The sequence below is a fragment of the Eurytemora carolleeae genome, unplaced genomic scaffold, assembly GCF_000591075.1.
Source record: "Eurytemora carolleeae unplaced genomic scaffold, Eaff_2.0 scaffold1815, whole genome shotgun sequence".
Lineage (NCBI taxonomy): Eukaryota > Metazoa > Arthropoda > Copepoda > Calanoida > Temoridae > Eurytemora > Eurytemora carolleeae.
In genome coordinates, this window is record NW_019397848.1 from 17,717 (window position 1) to 36,908 (window position 19,192).

General features: G+C 30.2%; 1 protein-coding gene across 6 annotated transcripts; it reads right to left on the bottom strand.

The window, feature by feature from the left end:
* Positions 1-89: 89 nt before the first annotated feature.
* LOC111716106 (uncharacterized) lies at positions 90-12,405 on the bottom strand. 6 transcript variants are annotated; one of them, XR_002768413.1, is made up of 10 exons: positions 12,328-12,405; positions 11,867-11,932; positions 10,821-10,887; positions 10,513-10,605; positions 9,377-9,482; positions 6,298-6,363; positions 5,350-5,449; positions 3,767-3,820; positions 2,072-2,120; positions 1,004-1,047 (listed from the first exon to the last, which is right to left on the bottom strand). XR_002768413.1 is itself a non-coding variant. In XM_023491523.1 (8 exons), the coding sequence occupies exons 1-8, from the start codon at positions 12,356-12,358 to the stop codon at positions 3,771-3,773; spliced, it is 579 nt and encodes a 192-aa protein (XP_023347291.1). In that variant the 5' UTR covers positions 12,359-12,405; the 3' UTR covers positions 3,738-3,770. The 6 variants fall into 6 exon arrangements, 2 of the variants coding, with proteins under 2 accessions (XP_023347292.1, XP_023347291.1); XR_002768415.1 differs by lacking the exons at positions 3,767-3,820; positions 5,350-5,449; positions 6,298-6,363 and adding an exon at positions 7,342-8,060 and having other exon boundaries at positions 1,009-1,047; XM_023491523.1 differs by lacking the exons at positions 1,004-1,047; positions 2,072-2,120 and having other exon boundaries at positions 3,738-3,820.
* Between the last annotated feature and the right edge of the window lie 6,787 nt (positions 12,406-19,192).

The window sequence follows — 19,192 nt, forward strand, 5'->3', positions numbered from 1 at the left end:
TATAGTATCTACTCAGTAACAATTAAAAATAAAGAAATCAATAAAAGTATCAATCAATCAATCAATTAACAAATCAATTAATCAGCATGTCTTGTACATTTTTTATTTGTGTTAAAGCTACATAATTATAGAATCACAAGTTTAAGCAGTTAAAATAATACAATTTATTTAGATTATTTGCGTAAAATTAATAATGTCATAATGATCACAAGTATGAATTAAAGAATTAATAGAGATATAAAATACAAAATAATCAAGAGTGACTTTTTTGATTTAATGGGAATTCAGAATTTAAGTTTAATTAAATCAAAATAATCCAGTGATTTCTTTATTTGTATTGCAGAATGCAAATGGTAAGCAAGCTTTATAAGAATAAAAGCTTGTATTTTAAAATTTATATTTGACATTGACTTAAACTATAATATGTTTAAATTTTGCAAAAGCATAATAAATATATCTTTGTAACATGATTGATTTTCTTTACTTAAAAAAAGCAAATTGCAGGATTGTCGTTATAATGAGCAAAATTAGTTTGTATAGATACAGTAAGAACCAGAATAATGCAGGATCAAATCCGCCGTCGTAAATTTGTTAAATAAACGAAGACGAATTTCATTCAACTTCAGTGGAAACACAAAAATGTGGAAGACGACATTTAAACAATCTCTTATGTACGGATGTTATCAAGCAAATAGTTTCACCAGATGGATTGAAAATCAATCTATTAAATGAAAAAGCCCTGGGCACACTGCACAATTGCTTTGTATCATATTTATTAGACATAAATTGTGTTTGAAGTCGTCTTCCTTTTCCACAGTTTTATAGGTCTCGCTGTATATTCTGTATATTTGAACATTCAAAATTAATACTGAATACAAGTTTAGAACTGATAAATGATCACTGGATAGTCTCGATGAAGAACAAGCACAAAAAGAAGAAAAATCTGTGGTATATGAAAAGACGACCCAGCACTTCTGTCGTTACACAGATCTTTATGGTTACAGTAACAAACAGCCCCGTTACAACCAGTCCTACGCTGCCAGGCCCCTGAAGAAAATGTATTATAAAATATTTTTAAGATCTTTCTGAGTAACAATGAGTAAAATATATTTGTCTTTCTATTAAAAAATAGATTTTATTTCTGTAAGCTTTTTTTCCCTTCAGCTGCTGCATGAATCCGATTTTTTCCAAATTTGAAAATATTTTTGCAGATTTTTCCGGTGCACTTTTATTCGGATACTTTTTTATAATCATCAGCCAGAAACTTCAACATAGAGGGTCGAGTTCAGAGGGAAAATTGTTTAGTTTAGTCCTTTGCATAATAGATATTCATAAAACTGGACATGGATTAAAAAGTGGGAACCCCAGGGTTTATTTCGATACCGATGGAGGATTGAAGGGGGGGGGGGTGAAACCTCTACCCCCCCTTCTGCTGCCTGGAAGCCATCTTCCGGTATTTTATATTCCTCGTGGTTACCGTATAAAGATATTGTGCGGAATAAATTAAAGAAATTATTCCTGGAGCAAAATTTATAGATCACGGAATCCATTTTTACATCACTTAAATATCCAGGTTAAAGAGACGTGTAGTTCTAGTGGTCCTACATTATAAGAATGGCATGTCCGATTCACATTCGTACCCTAGTTATGGGTCAGTCACTTTTTATAGAAAAAGCACAATTAAAAGAAAAAAATACTTTTGAGCTCTTCTTATTCATTCTTGGCCAGACAAAAGTTTTAAAGGTACCATATTGTGATTTAGCAGATTCTGTCCAAACGTTTTTTAGATTTAATTAAAGTTTTAAGAGATTCAATCAAAAATGTTTAAGATTCAATCATCTTTTTACGAGATTCTATTAAAATTTCATGACATTCAATCAAAATATTTTGGATTATTAATAAGATTTTATATCATAGTTTATCTATTTTATTGATATGATAAGTTCACAAAAACACAAAAAACGGTATTTTATGCCAGAAATTGAATTATACGGACTCCTAATCGGTATAGGCCGAAGGGACTTCTTTTATTTCCGATCGGGTTTTTTTCTAAATGTATTGATTGGCCTACCTAATGCTGGTCCCAGGATCGGAACTCTAAACCACTCAGGAGCTTGATTCTGAAATATTTCAACATTAAAAGTGTCATGAAAGGGACAGTTCAAAGTGTTTACATCATAAAACTGTACGCATTCCCCTTATTTGTTCACATGTAAATGTACTGCAGAGTGTATAACTAGGGTGGTTGGATCTATAGCTACCTGTCCGTGTATATTAGCCTGCGTGTACACTTAGGCCAGTTTACTGATAAAGGATATTAAGAGATTATGGCCTGTTCATACAGTACTAACATAAAATATTCAGTACCGCTTTCGGGGTACAAGTGTATAGGGAGGTTTTGTATCTTAGATTTTACTTAGTTTTCTCAGAACCCGTTCTCTCTATAGATAGTAGTCGTGAAGTTCACGTACTTTGTGGGACGATAGTTTGGCTGCTAGATGGTTTTCGTATGAATTATCTATCTATCAGATAAGAATTTTGCGTGAGACATCTAGCGGCCAAATTATCGTCCCCCAAAGTACGTGAACTTCACGACCACTGATTAAACATTATTACAGAGAGAACGAAATCAGAACTGCTCATTAACGATGAAATATTGCTTTGTAAAAGATTGCAATAGTACGTCTAATAGATCACTGATTCCAACTGATTAAAAAGTTAAAACCCCTTTAAACGGACTCTCATAGGAGCAGCCCTCCATGGTTAAAAAAGGACATGACGAATTCACAACAGTGCCCTTTATACCCGGCCTATATCTGCTTAATAATGTAGTCGCAAGTCATTTTCCAGAGAAATTAAAATAATCTACTTTCAAAGAGAAAATTACTTGAAGAGCTTTAAGGGTATCATTGTGAACCGTACATCCCTCTCTATTTAATGGAAAAGTTGAAAATATGTCTACAGTTTTAAAACCTATTTCTGCTTAAATAAAAATGGATATTTTCATGAATCACCACTGAGCACTGTTGTCTACAGATTGGCCTTAAACAGTGGAGTACATGGCGTGGACAGTTAGTAAAGGATTAGTGTACAGCATTATTCTAAATACTATAACCTCGTTGGTACAAACCTATTTATAAGAAGACGTGGATGTTATGAACTTTCCCAAAGTTTGTACAAACCTGTTTATATGAAGGTAAACTGTAGCGTGTACAAACCTGTTTATATAAAGGTGTACTGCAGCGTGTAAAACCCTTTTTATATAAATAATAAAGGTGTACTGCAGAGTGCAAAAACCTGTTTATATGAAGGTGTACTGCAGCGTGTACAAACCTATTTATATGAAATTATACTGAAAGCGTGTACAAACATGTTTTTATGAAGGTGTACTGCAGTGTGTAAAAACCTATTTATATGAAGGTGTACTTAATCGTGTGCACACCTGTTAATATGAAGGTGTATGGCAGCGTGCACAAACCTGTTTATATGAAGGTGTACTGCAGCGTGTACAAACCTATTTATATGAAATTATACTGAAAGCGTGTACAAACATGTTTATATAAAGGTGTATTGCAGTATGTAAAAACCTTTGTATATGAAGGTGTACTGCACCGTGTGCAAACCTGTTAATATGAAGGTGTACTGCACCGTGTACAAACCTTTTTATATGAAGGTGTCCTGCAGTTTGTACAAACCTGTTTATATAAAGGTGCACTGCACATGTACAAACCTGTTTATATGAATGTGTACTGCAGAGTGTATAAACCTGTTTATATTAAAGTGTACTGCAGAGTGTAATGCAGAGTAAACAAGGAAAGCACTGTGAACAGGATTAACAACATGGATACACAAAAAAACAATGAGATGTATAAGAGGGGAGAGGAAGGGTAGGATTTATTACATTCTAGTGTGATTTATTAGAACAGCTCTAGAACTAGTTTTTTTGTAAACAAACACCTTTGTAAACAATGACTGCTAAGGCCCAAATCTATATAAGAAAGTCGCAGGAAAAGTTTCTGGAAAAAAATCTGGAAATTTGTTGAAATCCTAGGACAAAATGTTACTGGAAATAAAGTCCTGAGCTTTAGATTCCTTTTTTTCTAAAATAATATGGGGGCCGCCAATTAAGTCTCAGAATTAAGATCACAGGAATTAAAGTCCTGAAGAAAAAAGTCCTGTCTTGAGAAAATGAGGTAAAGTCTTAAAAGTTTTCATAAAACGGACTTTTCTTCTATTAATCTGCATATTCAATATTGCCGTTTTTAATATCAAGTCCCTGTTTCGCAAACATCCTTTGCCCTGCATTTTCCACTGTAATAGTACTTTTTTCCGCGAAAGTTTTTGTATAAAATCATATTGGAACCAGAAAAAGAGTCCTAGAAAATAAAGTCTCAAAATGGTAGGGTACTTTATTTCTAGAGATTTTTTATTTCATGATTTTTTTATACAGCACTTTTTTAGTTCCAAAATTTAGGGCCCGACCCTCTTACCCTGCTCAGCTAAATACCAAGCAATAGTTAAAGTGTCGTTTTAATACGTCAGCGTAAAATGTAAACAAGCCCTATCCCCCTCTCCTTGGTTACAAACACTAATTGAGAAAAAAGCTGTGACACAAAAAGATAGCTGTTGTTATATAAAACAGAATTATTTTAAAGTTTTGGAAAGTTCAGTTATATATTATAGCTTCTATAAGCAGTATATGGGACTCCAGAGCTCGCGATTAAAGAAATTTGGGAATATAAGACTCAGGTCTTAGCAGTCAATGAGACTAATCCAAGACTCGAGTTTTCTGATTTAAGTTGCAACTAATTTTCCACATAATTGGGTTTATTATATATTTTATTTGGAGGATTTTCATGGTTGGAATCGGATTCCGTGATTTGACATAGAATAAGACTGAACAGTGAGACCAATTCTCCACTAAAACCAACGAAGCTTTTGAATTACGAGTCAGGGATCATAGATTATTCTGTTTTTGCTTTAGTTTGTGCCAATACAAAAGTTTAATAATCTCAATTATAGAAAACTTGCTGCGTTACCCTTGGTATTTTACAACAGCAATTTTTCAACAAAAATGCATATTTAGGTCAAAACTTTTGTATCAGATAACGATAATCTTCAATGCATTAATATCGAGAGTGTAAACTTTTGATTTTAAGCGAACTATTTAATCAGATATTATACGATCTCTCATTGGCCAAGCACCAATTTTTTTTGGTGGCTTCTGAGTGGGTAAACTTTTAGAGATATTTAAAAGGAATAAAATAAAAAAACGCTGGTTAGAACTTTCTCAAGGGATAAACAATACAAAAGTTTACATCTCTGTGTACATAAAGTTAATCTTATTTCCTGATAGTACAGTATGTACGGTATGTACAGAATGTAATTGAAGTGCTGAGTTACAGAAATCTCTGTCGTTACAGTAACATACTGCACCATTACACCCAGGCTACAGAGAGAGACAAAATAAGGTTTTTAAATAAGACTTTGTTAAGATATTTCAACAGAGAAACAGATTTTCTACATTTTAGCAACCTGAGTGTCATTCCTGGGAAATGATCGTTCTTTTTTGGGAACGAACTGAACGGAATGGAATGGAACGAACGATTTCAACAAAGTATAAGAACTCGCCCAGCTCAAGGGCTGTGCGTCGCTCCTGGGGAACGATCGTTCTTTCACCGGAACGATTGTTCAGCTTTCGTGAGAACGAACGGAACGATCACTATTAAAAAGGTATCAACACGCCGTTGCCCAGCTCCAGGTCTAAGAGAACAGATTTAAAAGATAAAAGGATTAAATTTTCAAATTCAATATGTTCTTTTTTTAGAAGTGTAAACATTATTTGATTTTCTAATTGAGGGTGGAAGTCGATTTTGCTATTTGTATGCCTTTACCTAAACTTGATATTCTAACCATTGTTAAAGTAAAATTTGAAAAGCTAAAAATAAGTAATTCATGTACAAACATTCACATGAATATAAATAGTTTTTTTCCTATTTCCATTAATCAGATTTCATGCTAGAAAACAATATGGCGCTTTCCAGAAATTAGTTGAAAACAATTTAATGCGAATTATTAGAATAATGCGGGCAATTCCATCTAGTATCGTGGGGAGGATACTGCATACTTGCATGCTTGCAAAATAGGCATTCAGGATCAATTAGAACAATTTCGCATATTGTTGCTAAATTAATGGTGCACGAACGTTTTACGTTTTTGGTTAAAACATAGATTTTTATCAATGAAAATTATTTAAAATGCTTTTAAAGAGTTTTTTTATATAATTTTGCCAAGTTCCTTTCTTCCATAGGGTCCGTATGCAGGACCCCTTAGCACTGCTTTAAACCAGTCCGACGCCTGGTTCTGAAATTGTATATTTTAGGCCTAAAGCTTAAGCTCACTAAATCATTGTTCTACGATAAACTATAGATTTCGAAATTTTGAAAATAGTGTATAATTAACATAAATTCGTTTATTTGGCAGTCATTCATTTTTTGTCAAACTTATGCGATTATTTGTCTCTTATAGGCCAACCGTCCAACTTTTGCCGCCTATAAATAAAGTTTTTTTTTTAATTTTGAAATTATAATTTAAAACTTTAAAAATCGCTTTTTCGGCAGCAAAAGTTGGATAGCTGCCAAATAAACCATGTTTTATTCATATCAAAAATCAGACTGCAGTTTTGAATGATGCCGAGAAAGAAACATCGCTAGAGACATTTTTCTAAAGAATAAAACATTAAACCATGCAAACAATAAGATGATAACTAGATATATCCTGAACAAAAACTTACAAAAGTTCAATTCTTTAATCTTTTTTCTGGGTCAATATTTCAGTGTTCGATATTTGAATTTAAAATGAAAGTTTTTAAACTTTAAATACGAAATATGCTTAGCAGTTTTAAAAACTTGAATGAAAAAATATTTGATTAACTTTCTAGTAGTTTTTTGACTAAGGATGATTCATAAATGAATGAGAACTATTTGTTTTGACACTTCAATAAAATGCAAGCTGTCGATATTTTCCTTTGTCCTTTTTAAGATGAGAAATCTAGTTTGGCCAATGAAAAATTTTTACAAAAGAGACAAAAAATTATAATCAAACTTTTTATGAAAATGCTTTAAATTCATTTAAGGTTTTTTTTTAGCTCTCTCTGAATGATAATAATTTATAGAGTGCCTTTTAAAGGGAGTGTTTTGTAAGCAAATAATAACAATTGTAATAAATATTATTCAGTTAATTTTCACGAACACTCCCTTTAAGATAAAATTAGAAAAGTGTTTTTACTAGATTTACTAGATTTACTAGATTTACTAGATTTACTAGATTTACTAGATTTACCTACTTGTTTTACTGCATTCCATTAGAAATTAGAAATTAGATGCTTCATATAATCCTTCTCAAAAAATGTATGATTTTTTAATTAAAATGTTTTAAAAAGGTTCAAAGAATTAAAACCTGGGCTTTCAAGATGTTTTAGAAACTTAAAACTTTGGTTATTGTTAAAAAATGAATGCATAAAACAAATATCTTGCTACAAACTTTTTTTTGAATCCTCTTTGTTTATTGGAAAAGAGATATTCTATACTTACAATTGCAGATACAGTGAAACTTTTTAAAAATCTTCTTCAAAAGAGCATTTAAAATTGGTTCTGTCTTGTAATGAGGAAAATACAAAAAATGTATTTACAAATAATAGGTTTTAGACAAATAATAATACGTCTAGTATAGATTTCTTTTAAAATGTCAGAGAAATCTTATTTCGATTGATTTCAAACTTGAAGCTAGAAAATAATAAACATGCATTTTTGAATTATCTACATAATATTGAAAATACTGATAAATATATTTCTTTAAAATATTTCTTAAAACATTTTTGACAACTGGAAAATGAAAAAAGCTGAAATCAGTAAGAACGGAGAAAGACCATATGAAGCTGAATCGTTACAGAAATCATAATTATTGCAATAGCACATGAACCCGTTGCAGCCGGGCGTACGACCGTACGGCCCCCGTGCAGGGCCCTGGATATTGGCTTTAAACCAGTCGGGTGCCTGGTTCTGAAAATAAAGTGCGGGAGTTAACAGGGTGTCCCAAAAAAATAAATTGCAATCAAAAAGTTGAATTTGAAATGAACAAAAATGACTTGATATGATAGTATTCGTACCACCATGCACGCTGTTTTTTTCAGATATCAAACATTTTTGCGACAAAACTAAAATTTTTGGGACACCCCGTGTGTGCAGACAAAACTATGTCTGTGCACTGAGAATAATTGGGACACTTTCAAATAACAACAAAACTTACCTCATAAAGTTGTTTAAATAAACATTGATAAAAAGCATTTTTTACAATTCCTTTGGCAATAAAGTTTAATATTTTTAGTATTTCAATGTAACAAAATTTGTTCTGCAAAAAAATGCTTTTTATGAATATTTCAGGTAAACTTAAGTGTTAAATTTTATTAAAAAATGAATAACTCTCTAGCAGATTAACTAAATATCTCGTCTTTTAAGAAAAGCAGAATATTCATAAAAACTTCAAAAATGTTATATTTAAGTACAATTGACAACATAATGTTAGATTTTAAATCGCCTTTTATACAGCCATTACTTTTTCAATCAATGAGGAAGTTTTTGGAAAACTCTAAACATGTAATTTTCTAAAAAAGTTTTTATTTTTTCTGAACCTTAAAATATTTAGCAACGAAAACACATTTTTGAAGACTTTTTATAATTTAAATAAAACTGCTAGAAAGTTATTTAATTCGATATTTTTGAACAAAAAGATTAAAGATTTTACATCAAATCGGCGCAAACATAAAAAACATATATATTGTTAATAATAATATACATATCTGAATATAAACATACACACATATTATTTTTTTATGCATATATGCAGTTATGGAAACATTGAAAGAAGACTTAATGATAAATATATTCTTTTGTTTACTTTCATGAGAGGCAAATTTATCGACACTTGTAAACAATCAAATTTATATAAAAATATGTTATGGAAAATATTTTCTAGACATTTAAAAAATCTGTTGTTGTTAAAAAAATTCAAAATTAAGATTACTTTTAAAGTAAACATACCTCTCGACTTTTGATGAAAGTAATAAAAAAAAAATTTTACAAAAAAATATCTTCTTTCAACTTTTAATTTTTGATTTTTCAAATATGTTTGACAGAGACACCAAAAGCTGAGTAATAAACATTTGAAAACATTAAATCAATTAAAGAGACATAAAATAATAATGCGCCATTTTACTCTCTAAAAAATATTTTTTATGTAAAATTAAAACGATGTAAAGTTTCCCCCAACACCAATCACGTGGTAAAACTTAATTATTTATCTCTAGTCAAATTCATACCTCTGGAACACAGTTAAAGGTGACTGTTCCTGCCTGGGGGGTTGTGGAACACACCCAGGAGTTGACCGGCTGGGGCCAGGGTGTATTGTCCTCTTGTGTTCCAAATCTACAAATATTAAAATTTAAACATTCTTCTTCTCAAAATACTTCTTTCTGAATATTTGACTTGACATACGATTTTCAACCCGATATTTTCTGCAGTACTTCACATTGAACCCAGGAAGGTTTAAAAAATTATTCCTAAAAATTTTTTAAAATTCGAATTTAGTAAATTCTCCAAAAATTAACCGAAAAATCGGCAATCCTTTTCAATGTTATAAATGTTAATGTACGAAAAATGCAAACATTAGAAAAATCAATAAATAAAATCTAAGATTATTTCTAGAATAAGGACTATTAGGCTCAGGTAAGGGTTGATTAAAACTATTAAATATCTAAAAGAATGAAAAAAAGAGGCGTATTCAGGATTTTTTTTCTGTCCAGGAGGGGGGGGGGCTCAGCACCTGTTGAGGCCAAAAAAACTGAAAATCATAGATTTCATTAAACCAGAGAGGGACTGAGCCCACAACCCCCCCCCCTGAATAAGCCTTTAAAGTGAAAAGGAGTTTGAATTATTGGGGGGGGGGATGTAGGGGAGTTGGAGGAGATAGCGAAGAAGGTTGGGAGGAGAGAGGGTGAGTTAGAGATTAGCACGTTCGATTTTTTTCATTTTGTTCGTTTTTTCATGATCATTCAAAAATATTTATTTTGTTCGTTCCCAAAATTATCGTTCATTTTTAACTATTTTTTTCGTTTTATGAATGAACGATCGTTCAGTAAATCGTTTATTCAGTAAAATCCTTAGTTCAGTAAATTGTTCTTTTAGTTTAAAAAAAAAAATTTTTTTTCAAAATTTCTTCAAAAAAATCGTTCGTTCAACGTTTTTCAAAAAGTTTGTTTAAAAATCGGTCGTTCAGTAAAATTCTTTCGATCAGTAAAAACCCGATCGTTTTCTCCAGCTAGTTCGAACGATTTAAAAACATTCGGTATTTTTTCGTTTGTTTAAAAAAACACATTTAATTTCTCTGAACGATCCTTTTCGTTCGTTTATCGTTCGTTTTTTCCGATACAACAGTGGGTATAGAGCAAGATCTAACCTTAATGTTTTCTTCTTTTTCTCCCATTTTAGTTCCTTCCTGCGGTCAAAGCTGATAGGAATCTCAATCTCGTGAGCTTCAGAGCAGTTTACTCTACAGTATTATATTTTCTAATATTTTTCTGATATTTTGTTGATAACTTGCTCTCATCTTGCTGTTATTATTCTTTTCTGATGTTTTTCTAAATTTTTCTAGCATTTTCTGACCTTTTTCTACGATTTTTCTGATATTTTCTAACTTTTTCTAATCATTCCCTGAGATTTTTCTGAGATTTTTCTGATATAATTATGATATAATTATGATATTACCTAAAATTAAAATCTGCATCTATACTATGGAAGCCGACAAGACAAGCTAGGTCTGGGGTTGGACCCTCTGTAATCATTAGTTCAATTCATTTCGAATACTGTTAAAAACGTTTGTCATTTTGAATGAAATGTTCCTAATTTCGATTTAAATGTTTGTAATTTTGATTGAAATGTTAGTAATTTCGAGTTAAATGTTTGTAATTTTGAATGAAATGTTCGTAATTTCGATTTAAATATGTTTGTAATTTTGAATGAAATGTTAGTAATTTCGAGTTAAATGTTTGTAATTTTGAATGAAATGTTCGTAATTTCAAGCTATAAGTTTGTAATTTTGAATGAAATGTTCGTAATTTTGTATGAAAAGTTGAAATATTGAACGAAATGTTCGTAATTTTAAATAAAATATTTGTCATTTCTAATGAAATGTTCGTAATTTTGATTATAATGATCGTGGTTCTGAATAAATTAGTTCTTAATTTCTGAATGGAATGTCGTAATTTCGAATTAAATGTTTGTAATTTTGCATGAAATTTTTGTAATTTTAAATGAAATGTTTGTAATTTTGAATAAAATGTTCGTAATTTTGAATAAAATGTTCGTAATTTTGAATAAAATATTCGTAATTGTAAATGAAATGTTTGTAATTTTGAATGAATTGTTCGCAATTTCTAATTTCTAAATTTATAAATAATTTTGTAACTTCAAAAGGAATATTTGAAATTTCTCCTCTAAACGTCCGAAGTTGAAAAGCGGGATACTCATAAACTGTTGCTCAACTTGCCAATAACTTTCGTTTAAACATATTTATTCTAAATACCGATATAAATATCAAAAGTAATAATTAATATTTATAAAAGAAAAAAAATTTGACTCATTCATGCAGAAATTAACGATTAAAAAAACAGCGATCGCAAGGGTACTTGGTAAGGTCGATTAAAAAAATTTGATTGTTTATATTTATTACTTATTGATTATCATTTGCTTGTTTTATTATTTGCTTGTTTGATTATTTGATTGATTGATTGATTGATTGATCAGTACTATACCTGCACCCACAGTAAACATTTTATTGATTGGTTCTTGAGACAAAACATAAGGCAGGGTTAGGTAACCTTGAAAACAAAACTATTATTTTCAAATGGGCTGAATTTTTTTTCTAATTCTTCCGAAAATCCTCGCCCCGCACTAAACAATTTTGAACTAATTATTAAAGTTTCAAGAAATGTAAGAATAAAATCTGGGGAAAAATAGACTGAAAAATTCCGTAAAATTTTAGATAAATGAAAAGTTTGCATTATGATATAACTTACACTTGTTTTGCTTTTTACAAAGATCCCTTTAATTTCATATGCTTAATTATTCATACTTTTAGGTTTGTTTTAAATGCATGAAATATCAAGTTATCAGCATCAAAATAATAAGCTTAACAAATACTTTTGTTTACAGCAGTTTTTACAATGTAAACAAACTTTTGTTTTTAAGATTAACAAAATTTAAATTCAAATACCAAAATATATCACAAAGCAACGAGCATCCATTGTTATGTTGTAGTTCGTCTTTAAACCATTTTAAAGCTCAGTCCTCTGAAATATATTTAAATCACTAACATAAAACAGAAATATAGAATTTAAATTAAAGAATTAAATTAAGGAAAGGATTTGCTGCAACAAACTCAAATTCAATAATCCTTATATCTTAGCAACCTGATGGTGTAAACCTTTGATATTTCAAGCTTAGACTTTTTGATCAAATTAAATTCATAGTTTGAATAACACAGGTCTAAGACATCGGGTTGCAAAGATATACGGATTAAAAAATCAGAGTTTGTGGCAAAAAGTCAGTTCCTTCGGGCAAAAGTTATTTATTTTAACGTTAAGTAAAAATTAAATTATAAATGTAAAAATAAGAAAATAGAACAGAGTTTATTTTTGAAAAGTATTGTTTGTCAAGAAACCCGTCAGCTCTAACACGAAACAAACTAATAATGTAATAAAACTTCTTAATCAAGGAGAGAGTATTTTAATGTTTTAAAGAAATAATTAATACAATTCGTTTTGCGCGTAATTTTTTATATTGTTTAGTGCCATATTAGGTTTGAAAGCACTATTTTGTGAGAACAATTTGTTGGCACTGAATTTGCTTTATACAATTTTGCTAACGGTGCAAAACAATTTTGTGTAATGATTTTTCAGTTTTTGCAAAAACAGTGGCGCCTAAAGGAGGAGGGGGGGGGGACTATTGTCCCCAAAACAAAATTAAGGACGCAAACCTTTAATTTGATTTTTCAGCAGATTTTTAAAGATTTTGCCAAAGGCTGTTATTGATCAGTAAAAAGTTTAGTGCACTTTTAAGTCATTTTTTTTTGGGGGGGGGAATGCATGTTTTGGTAGGGGGATACAGTCACATACACAAAAATAAGGAAAGTCGCCAATATTTCTAAAACGCGTCCGTTCGTTCAATTTCTGTGCTTTTTTCATAAGCGATTATTTAAGTTTGTTAACTATCGAAAACTTAAAGGTTTTTGCTCTTCGTTAACGGAATATTTAGTTAATCTAAACCCCTTCCCCTCGTTAACAGAATATTTAGTTAATCTAAACCCCTTCCTCTCGTTAACGGAATATTTAGTTAATCTAAACCCCTTCCCCTCGTTAACGGAATATTTAGTTAATCTAAACCCCTTCCCCTCGTTAACGGAATATTTAGTTAATCTAAACCCCTTCCCCTCGTTAACAGAATATTTAGCTAATATAAACCCCTTCCCCTCGTTAACAGAATATTTAGTTAATCTAAACCCTTCCCCTCGTTAATGAATATTTAGTTAATCTAAACCCTTCCTCTCGTTAACAGAATATTTAGTTTATCTAAACCCCTTCCCCTAGTTAACAGAATGTTTAGTAAATCTAAACCCCTTCCCCTCGTTAACAGAATATTTAGTTAATCTAAACCCTTCCCCTCGTTAACAGAATATTTAGTTAATCTAAACCCCTTCCCTTCGTTAACGGAATATTTAGTTAATCTAAACCCCTTCCCCTCGTTAACAGAATGTTGTTCATACCTACATCAGACTCAACTTTTTATCGTTTACTATATTTTTTATCGTGTTGATTTATAAAAATAATTTGTATAATAAAAAACTTTTGCGTGAAATATTGGATTTTTCATCTGAACCTGGATAGTTCAGTTTCCAAGAAAAGGACCTCAAATCAATTTTGATGATTGAAAAAGTTTTTATTTAATTTTTGTCAAAATATATATGGTCTCCCTTATAATAGAAACTTAAGAAGAACAAAGTTCCTCAGAAAAATGATCAACATTTTTTTATCTTTTCAAATATCTTCAGAAATAATTCAAATATATAAAAATTTATCATCATGATATTACTGTACATTTCATATTTTTTATGTCATTATTGTTATCATTATCTTTCTTATCATGATAATTATTATTCATATTCTTATTAATAATAAATATTATTATTATGAGCGTGTGTTTTCTTGTCTGTTGACAACAAAGTTTTAATTGTATTATTATTCCACCAGGGACCGAGGAGAGGGAGGACTTGGCAGCCAGAAAGCTCTAGACAATAATTAACCACGTTCGGGCATCTACATATTGCATATATATATAAATATATCTTTCTACAAATAAGCTCAGAACATTATTCTATTGTTTATCAAAGAAAGATTGTATCTATACAATATCTATTTGTTTGTAGGTTTGTTTGATTGTTTGTACCTTTCTTAAAAGCCTCAAAATGGCTACACCTTATACATACGTAAGTCACATTTTTAAGAATCTGCCAAATCACCAGCTTAATAGCGAAGAAAGAAAAGTTTTGCTTAATAAAAAATTTGTTTTATTTGCACCGATTGAAACAGAAAAATCTGCTAAACCTTAAATTGTTAAAGAGACAATTAAAGGTTATCGTAATTTTCAGGTTTGTTCCGTATTTGCTGATACAAATACCTTGTAACGTATGTTAAACTTTCTCGGGCACAGTTTATATCAATTTCTCGACATAACATCGTATAGAACCTCACTTTCACTTTACCTTAACATTCACTTTAATTCTGGAAATGTATGAAGAAAAGAATGGCTGCAGGTAAAAGTCAATCGATAAAAGAATTAAATATTGTAAATGTTGAACAAAATATTTCGTGCACGGTTTCACTTAATATTGATATTCTATGAAAAGAGAAAACTCAGTTGTTTGAAACCAAGAACCAAGAACTTAGAAAATAGAATTCTAATAGTTTCAAATTCAACCATCCCAACCTTTATAGCGTTTTTTGATTCCAAGAGCCTTACTTTTTTCAAATAAGCTTAAAGGTTTGTTGATAATAATTATCAATTATTATTATTTTTCTTAGTGATTTTTAAGTCTTGATATTATTCTGGGTTGAATTTTATATTCTTCAAAAAAAAAACTTGTTAAACAATTGCGAAGAATTTTCTAGTTTTTATTATTATCCAACAAAATAATTTATTATTACAAAGAATCCTTTGAAAATAGTACGTTTCTAAATAATTTTCTAGGTTGATAATATAATTAAAGAGTTAAGTAACATATTTTTAAAAATAATTATCTTATTTCTATCTGATTATAAGAATCGTCGGTTTAATATTGTCCCAAATAATTTTTTAGGTTTTAAATTATTTCAAATAATATTTCCTACTGCAATTGTCAGTAATAATATTACACAAAATTACAAAGAATTTCATGACATTTTCTCATCCACATCCTCAAGGTTTTTAGCACTACTAGTGTTAAAAATAGTTATTATAGGTTTAATTTTATTCCAAATAATTCTCAAAGTTGATTGTTCAGCTTTCCTCTCCGCTGTCATGCCACCACAACATTTACCTTACCTACAATATACAGTTAAAGGGATCCTACACAATATATAGTTAAAGGGATCCTACACATTATACAGTTAAAGGGATCCTACACAATATATAGTTAAAGGGATCCTACACAATATACAGTTAAAGGGATCCTAAACATTTATACACTTAAAGGGATCCTACACAATATATAGTTAAAGGGATCCTACACATTTATACACTTACAGGGATCCTACACAATATAAAGTTAAAGGGATCCTACACAATATACAGTTAAAGAAATCCTACACATTTATACAGTTAAAGGGATCCTACACAATATACAGTTAAAGAAATCCTACACAATATACAGTTAAAGGGATCCTATACAATATACAGTTAAAGAAATCCTACACAATATACAGTTAAAGGGATCCTACACAATATACAGTTAAAGTGATCCTACACAGTATACAGTTAAAGACATCCTACACATTTATACAGTTAAAGGGATCCTACACAATATACAGTTAAAGAAATCCTACACATTTATACAGTTAAAGGCATCCTACACAATATACAGTTAAAGAGATCCTACACAGTATGAACCAAATATTCTCCAATTCATTAATATTCTGGTCCCTATTACGGTTAAAGTTAAAAAAAAACTAATCAATTTTAAAAACACTATTACGGTTAAAGTATTTTAAAAACACTTTAATTAATACTTTTTTTCTTGTCTGACAAAAGTATAAACATTTATCTTTTTATTTGTTCATGGAATAAAAACTATAAAAACTGAATTACTCTTGTTTTAAAAGTTTTATGTAAACAAAAAGCTTAAAATACTATATATGTATATATATAAAGAGTATTTTCAACTTTCCGATATATATATAAAATATAATAATGACTTGGTCGGAGTTTGGTAAAATATAGTTGGTCTATTGGGTCTAAACTCTACATTGCAGTATTATTAATAATAACTCTTTAGTCTATAGTTATCCCATATGTAGGGTTTATTTTTGGATTATTTTTGGATTATTTTAGGATTATTTTTGGATTATTTTAGGATTATTTTAGGACTTTACTTTATTTCCGAAAAAGAAAAATTTTGAAGAAAAAAGAGTTAGACAAACTAAGATTGAAAAAAGAATTGCAAAGTTAATGGTTTCAAAGCAAAGTAATTGAGTCTTTGCCACAAACTCAAATTTTCTAATCCCCATATATTTTTGTAACCTGATGGTGTAAACCTTTGATATTTCAAACTTAGATTTTTTTTCCAACAGAATTCATAGTTCAATTTCTTTCAATGAAAAATGCGCGCGTAAGATTATAGCGGTGACGGAAAAAGTACTTTTTTTAAAATAATAACAATTTATCAAAGTTTTTTGTCTTTAATCCTTTAACCCAGAGAAAGATTTTTCAAAAACAAAATACACCAACATTTTTATATCAATCTAAACCCACATTTTTAAAGAAATGATTCTTAATTGTTTATTGTTATTTTAGCAAGAATGTACATGTACATTTCAAGTTTAATCAAGGTTATTATAAACTGTTCCATATATGAAAACAATTCGTGTAAAAGAAAGTTCTATTCCTATATGTATCCTAATCAAATGAACCGAATAGCGGGCTATGCATGATATATACAATTTCTCACATATCCTGTACATGTGGTACATAACGCATGTACATTTAACTTGTAAAATATGTACACAAAATTAAAGATTAACACCTATATATTAAACACAGCTGTATAATCACTGTATTGTTAATATATCACGAATAAAGTCTGTGTCCTGATTGTATGCCTATATGAGGCTACTATAGCTGAGGCCAATCTGAGGCCGTTCCATCAAGGAACTAGAATTGAACGGAGGACGGAGCAAAACCAAAATAGAGGCCGAGGGGTAGAAACGATGGGTGGCACACGGTATTATATCCTGTACCCTGTACCCTGTACCCTGTACCCTGTACCCTGTACCCTGTACCCTGTACCCTGTACCCTGTACCCTGTACCCTGTACCCTGTACCCTGTACCCTATACCCTGTACCCTGTACCCTCTACCCTGTACCCTGTTAACTCTTTAAACCTATTTCTAAGCCAAAATGATAAACTTATATATCCCTCTTCTTCTATTTTAAAATTAATGTTTTTAATTTTTGGTTTTCTATAAAAGTGACTTGAGAGATTATGCAGCAGGTGAAACCGGAAAAAGAGCATGTGACAGGTTTATGGAAAGTAGGGGTACAGTTTCTAACCTATCTCAACACCAGTCGGAGTTCATTTTCGTTCCAAGGGACATAAATCTTGCAATGTATGTAGTTTGTCCCGTTTGAGAAAGTCTGAACTTCTGAACCAAGGATCCGTGGATAAGAAAAGCCAAAGAAAAATATGATATCCATAAATTTAATCCTAATCTAAATATTATATCCATAAATTTAATCCTAATCTAAATATTATATCCATAAATTTAATCCTAAGTAAACAGAGTAATTAATCTTTTAGCATGAAATCTGAATAAAAATAGCTTTATAGACAGGAGGGGGGGGGGGAATGCAGAGAAAGTACTTGTTGGATTGAAGGGGGTAGATCACTATATCGTATATTTCAGACATTTATACGAATTCTCTTGAATCATTCTTAGTTTTCTTGAAGTTGCAATTTGGAAGCTTTCCTTTTTTCCTTCCTACATCTTATTTAACTAAATAGTTTGCAGAGTTTTCTTTTTTTATATTTTATAATTTCCGAAAAAAATAATAATTAACTTAAGGCATCACTTGTTTGTTGTCGACAGGCCATAAACCGTCCCTCGGGTGTTACAACAAAAAGTATGTTTTGCCGCATATTGGACACACACACATATACACTCAACCCACATTTATATATGGAACTATATCATAATATATATATATATCTCTCAACATCTTAAATATGATTTAAACTGAAAAAAAGCTTAAAATACTATATATGTATATATATAAAGAGTATTTTCAACTTTCCGATATATATNATATTATATCCATAAATTTAATCCTAATCTAAATATCCGTTGCTAGCATTCCTCTTTCTTATTTGTTTGAGTGCAGCTGAAAGTGCAATGTAACAATTTTTTGTTTGTTAATTTTTTATTGTTGCCCCATCTTTTTATATTTGTTATATTTTCAATCGTTGTTTAATATTATTTTTTTTCAGTTTTGTTCTTGTTTTCATTCTTCAAAGTATCATTGTGTTTGAAAATCTCAGTCAAAGACAAGTCAGAGGAAAGGAAATTAAAAACAAATTCCATGCCCGATTCACAGCGTAACCCTTAATTTATGTACAGTGAAACCCTTAATAACGAATACATCGGAAGAATTTATCAAATGTCGTAGTCTTNAATATGCGGGAACAGTTTTAAAGAGTTCAATATAATCATTTAATTAAAAAACTAAATATCTGCAACATTCCATTATCAGAAAGTGAAGAATACGACATTTGATGAATTCTTTCGATGTATTCGTTATTAAGTTTGCACTGTATCTAATCAATAATCTGGGTC

Coding starts and splice junctions, on each gene's coding strand:
- LOC111716106 (XM_023491524.1), bottom strand. CDS start 12,358: ATGGATGCTCGTTGCTTTGTGATATATTTTG. Junction 10,888..11,866: donor AATGTTTACTGTGGGTGCAG/GTATAGTACTGA, acceptor TAATGATTACAG/AGGGTCCAACCCCAGACCTA. Junction 9,483..10,512: donor AAAAAGAAGAAAACATTAAG/GTTAGATCTTGC, acceptor TAATATTTGTAG/ATTTGGAACACAAGAGGACA.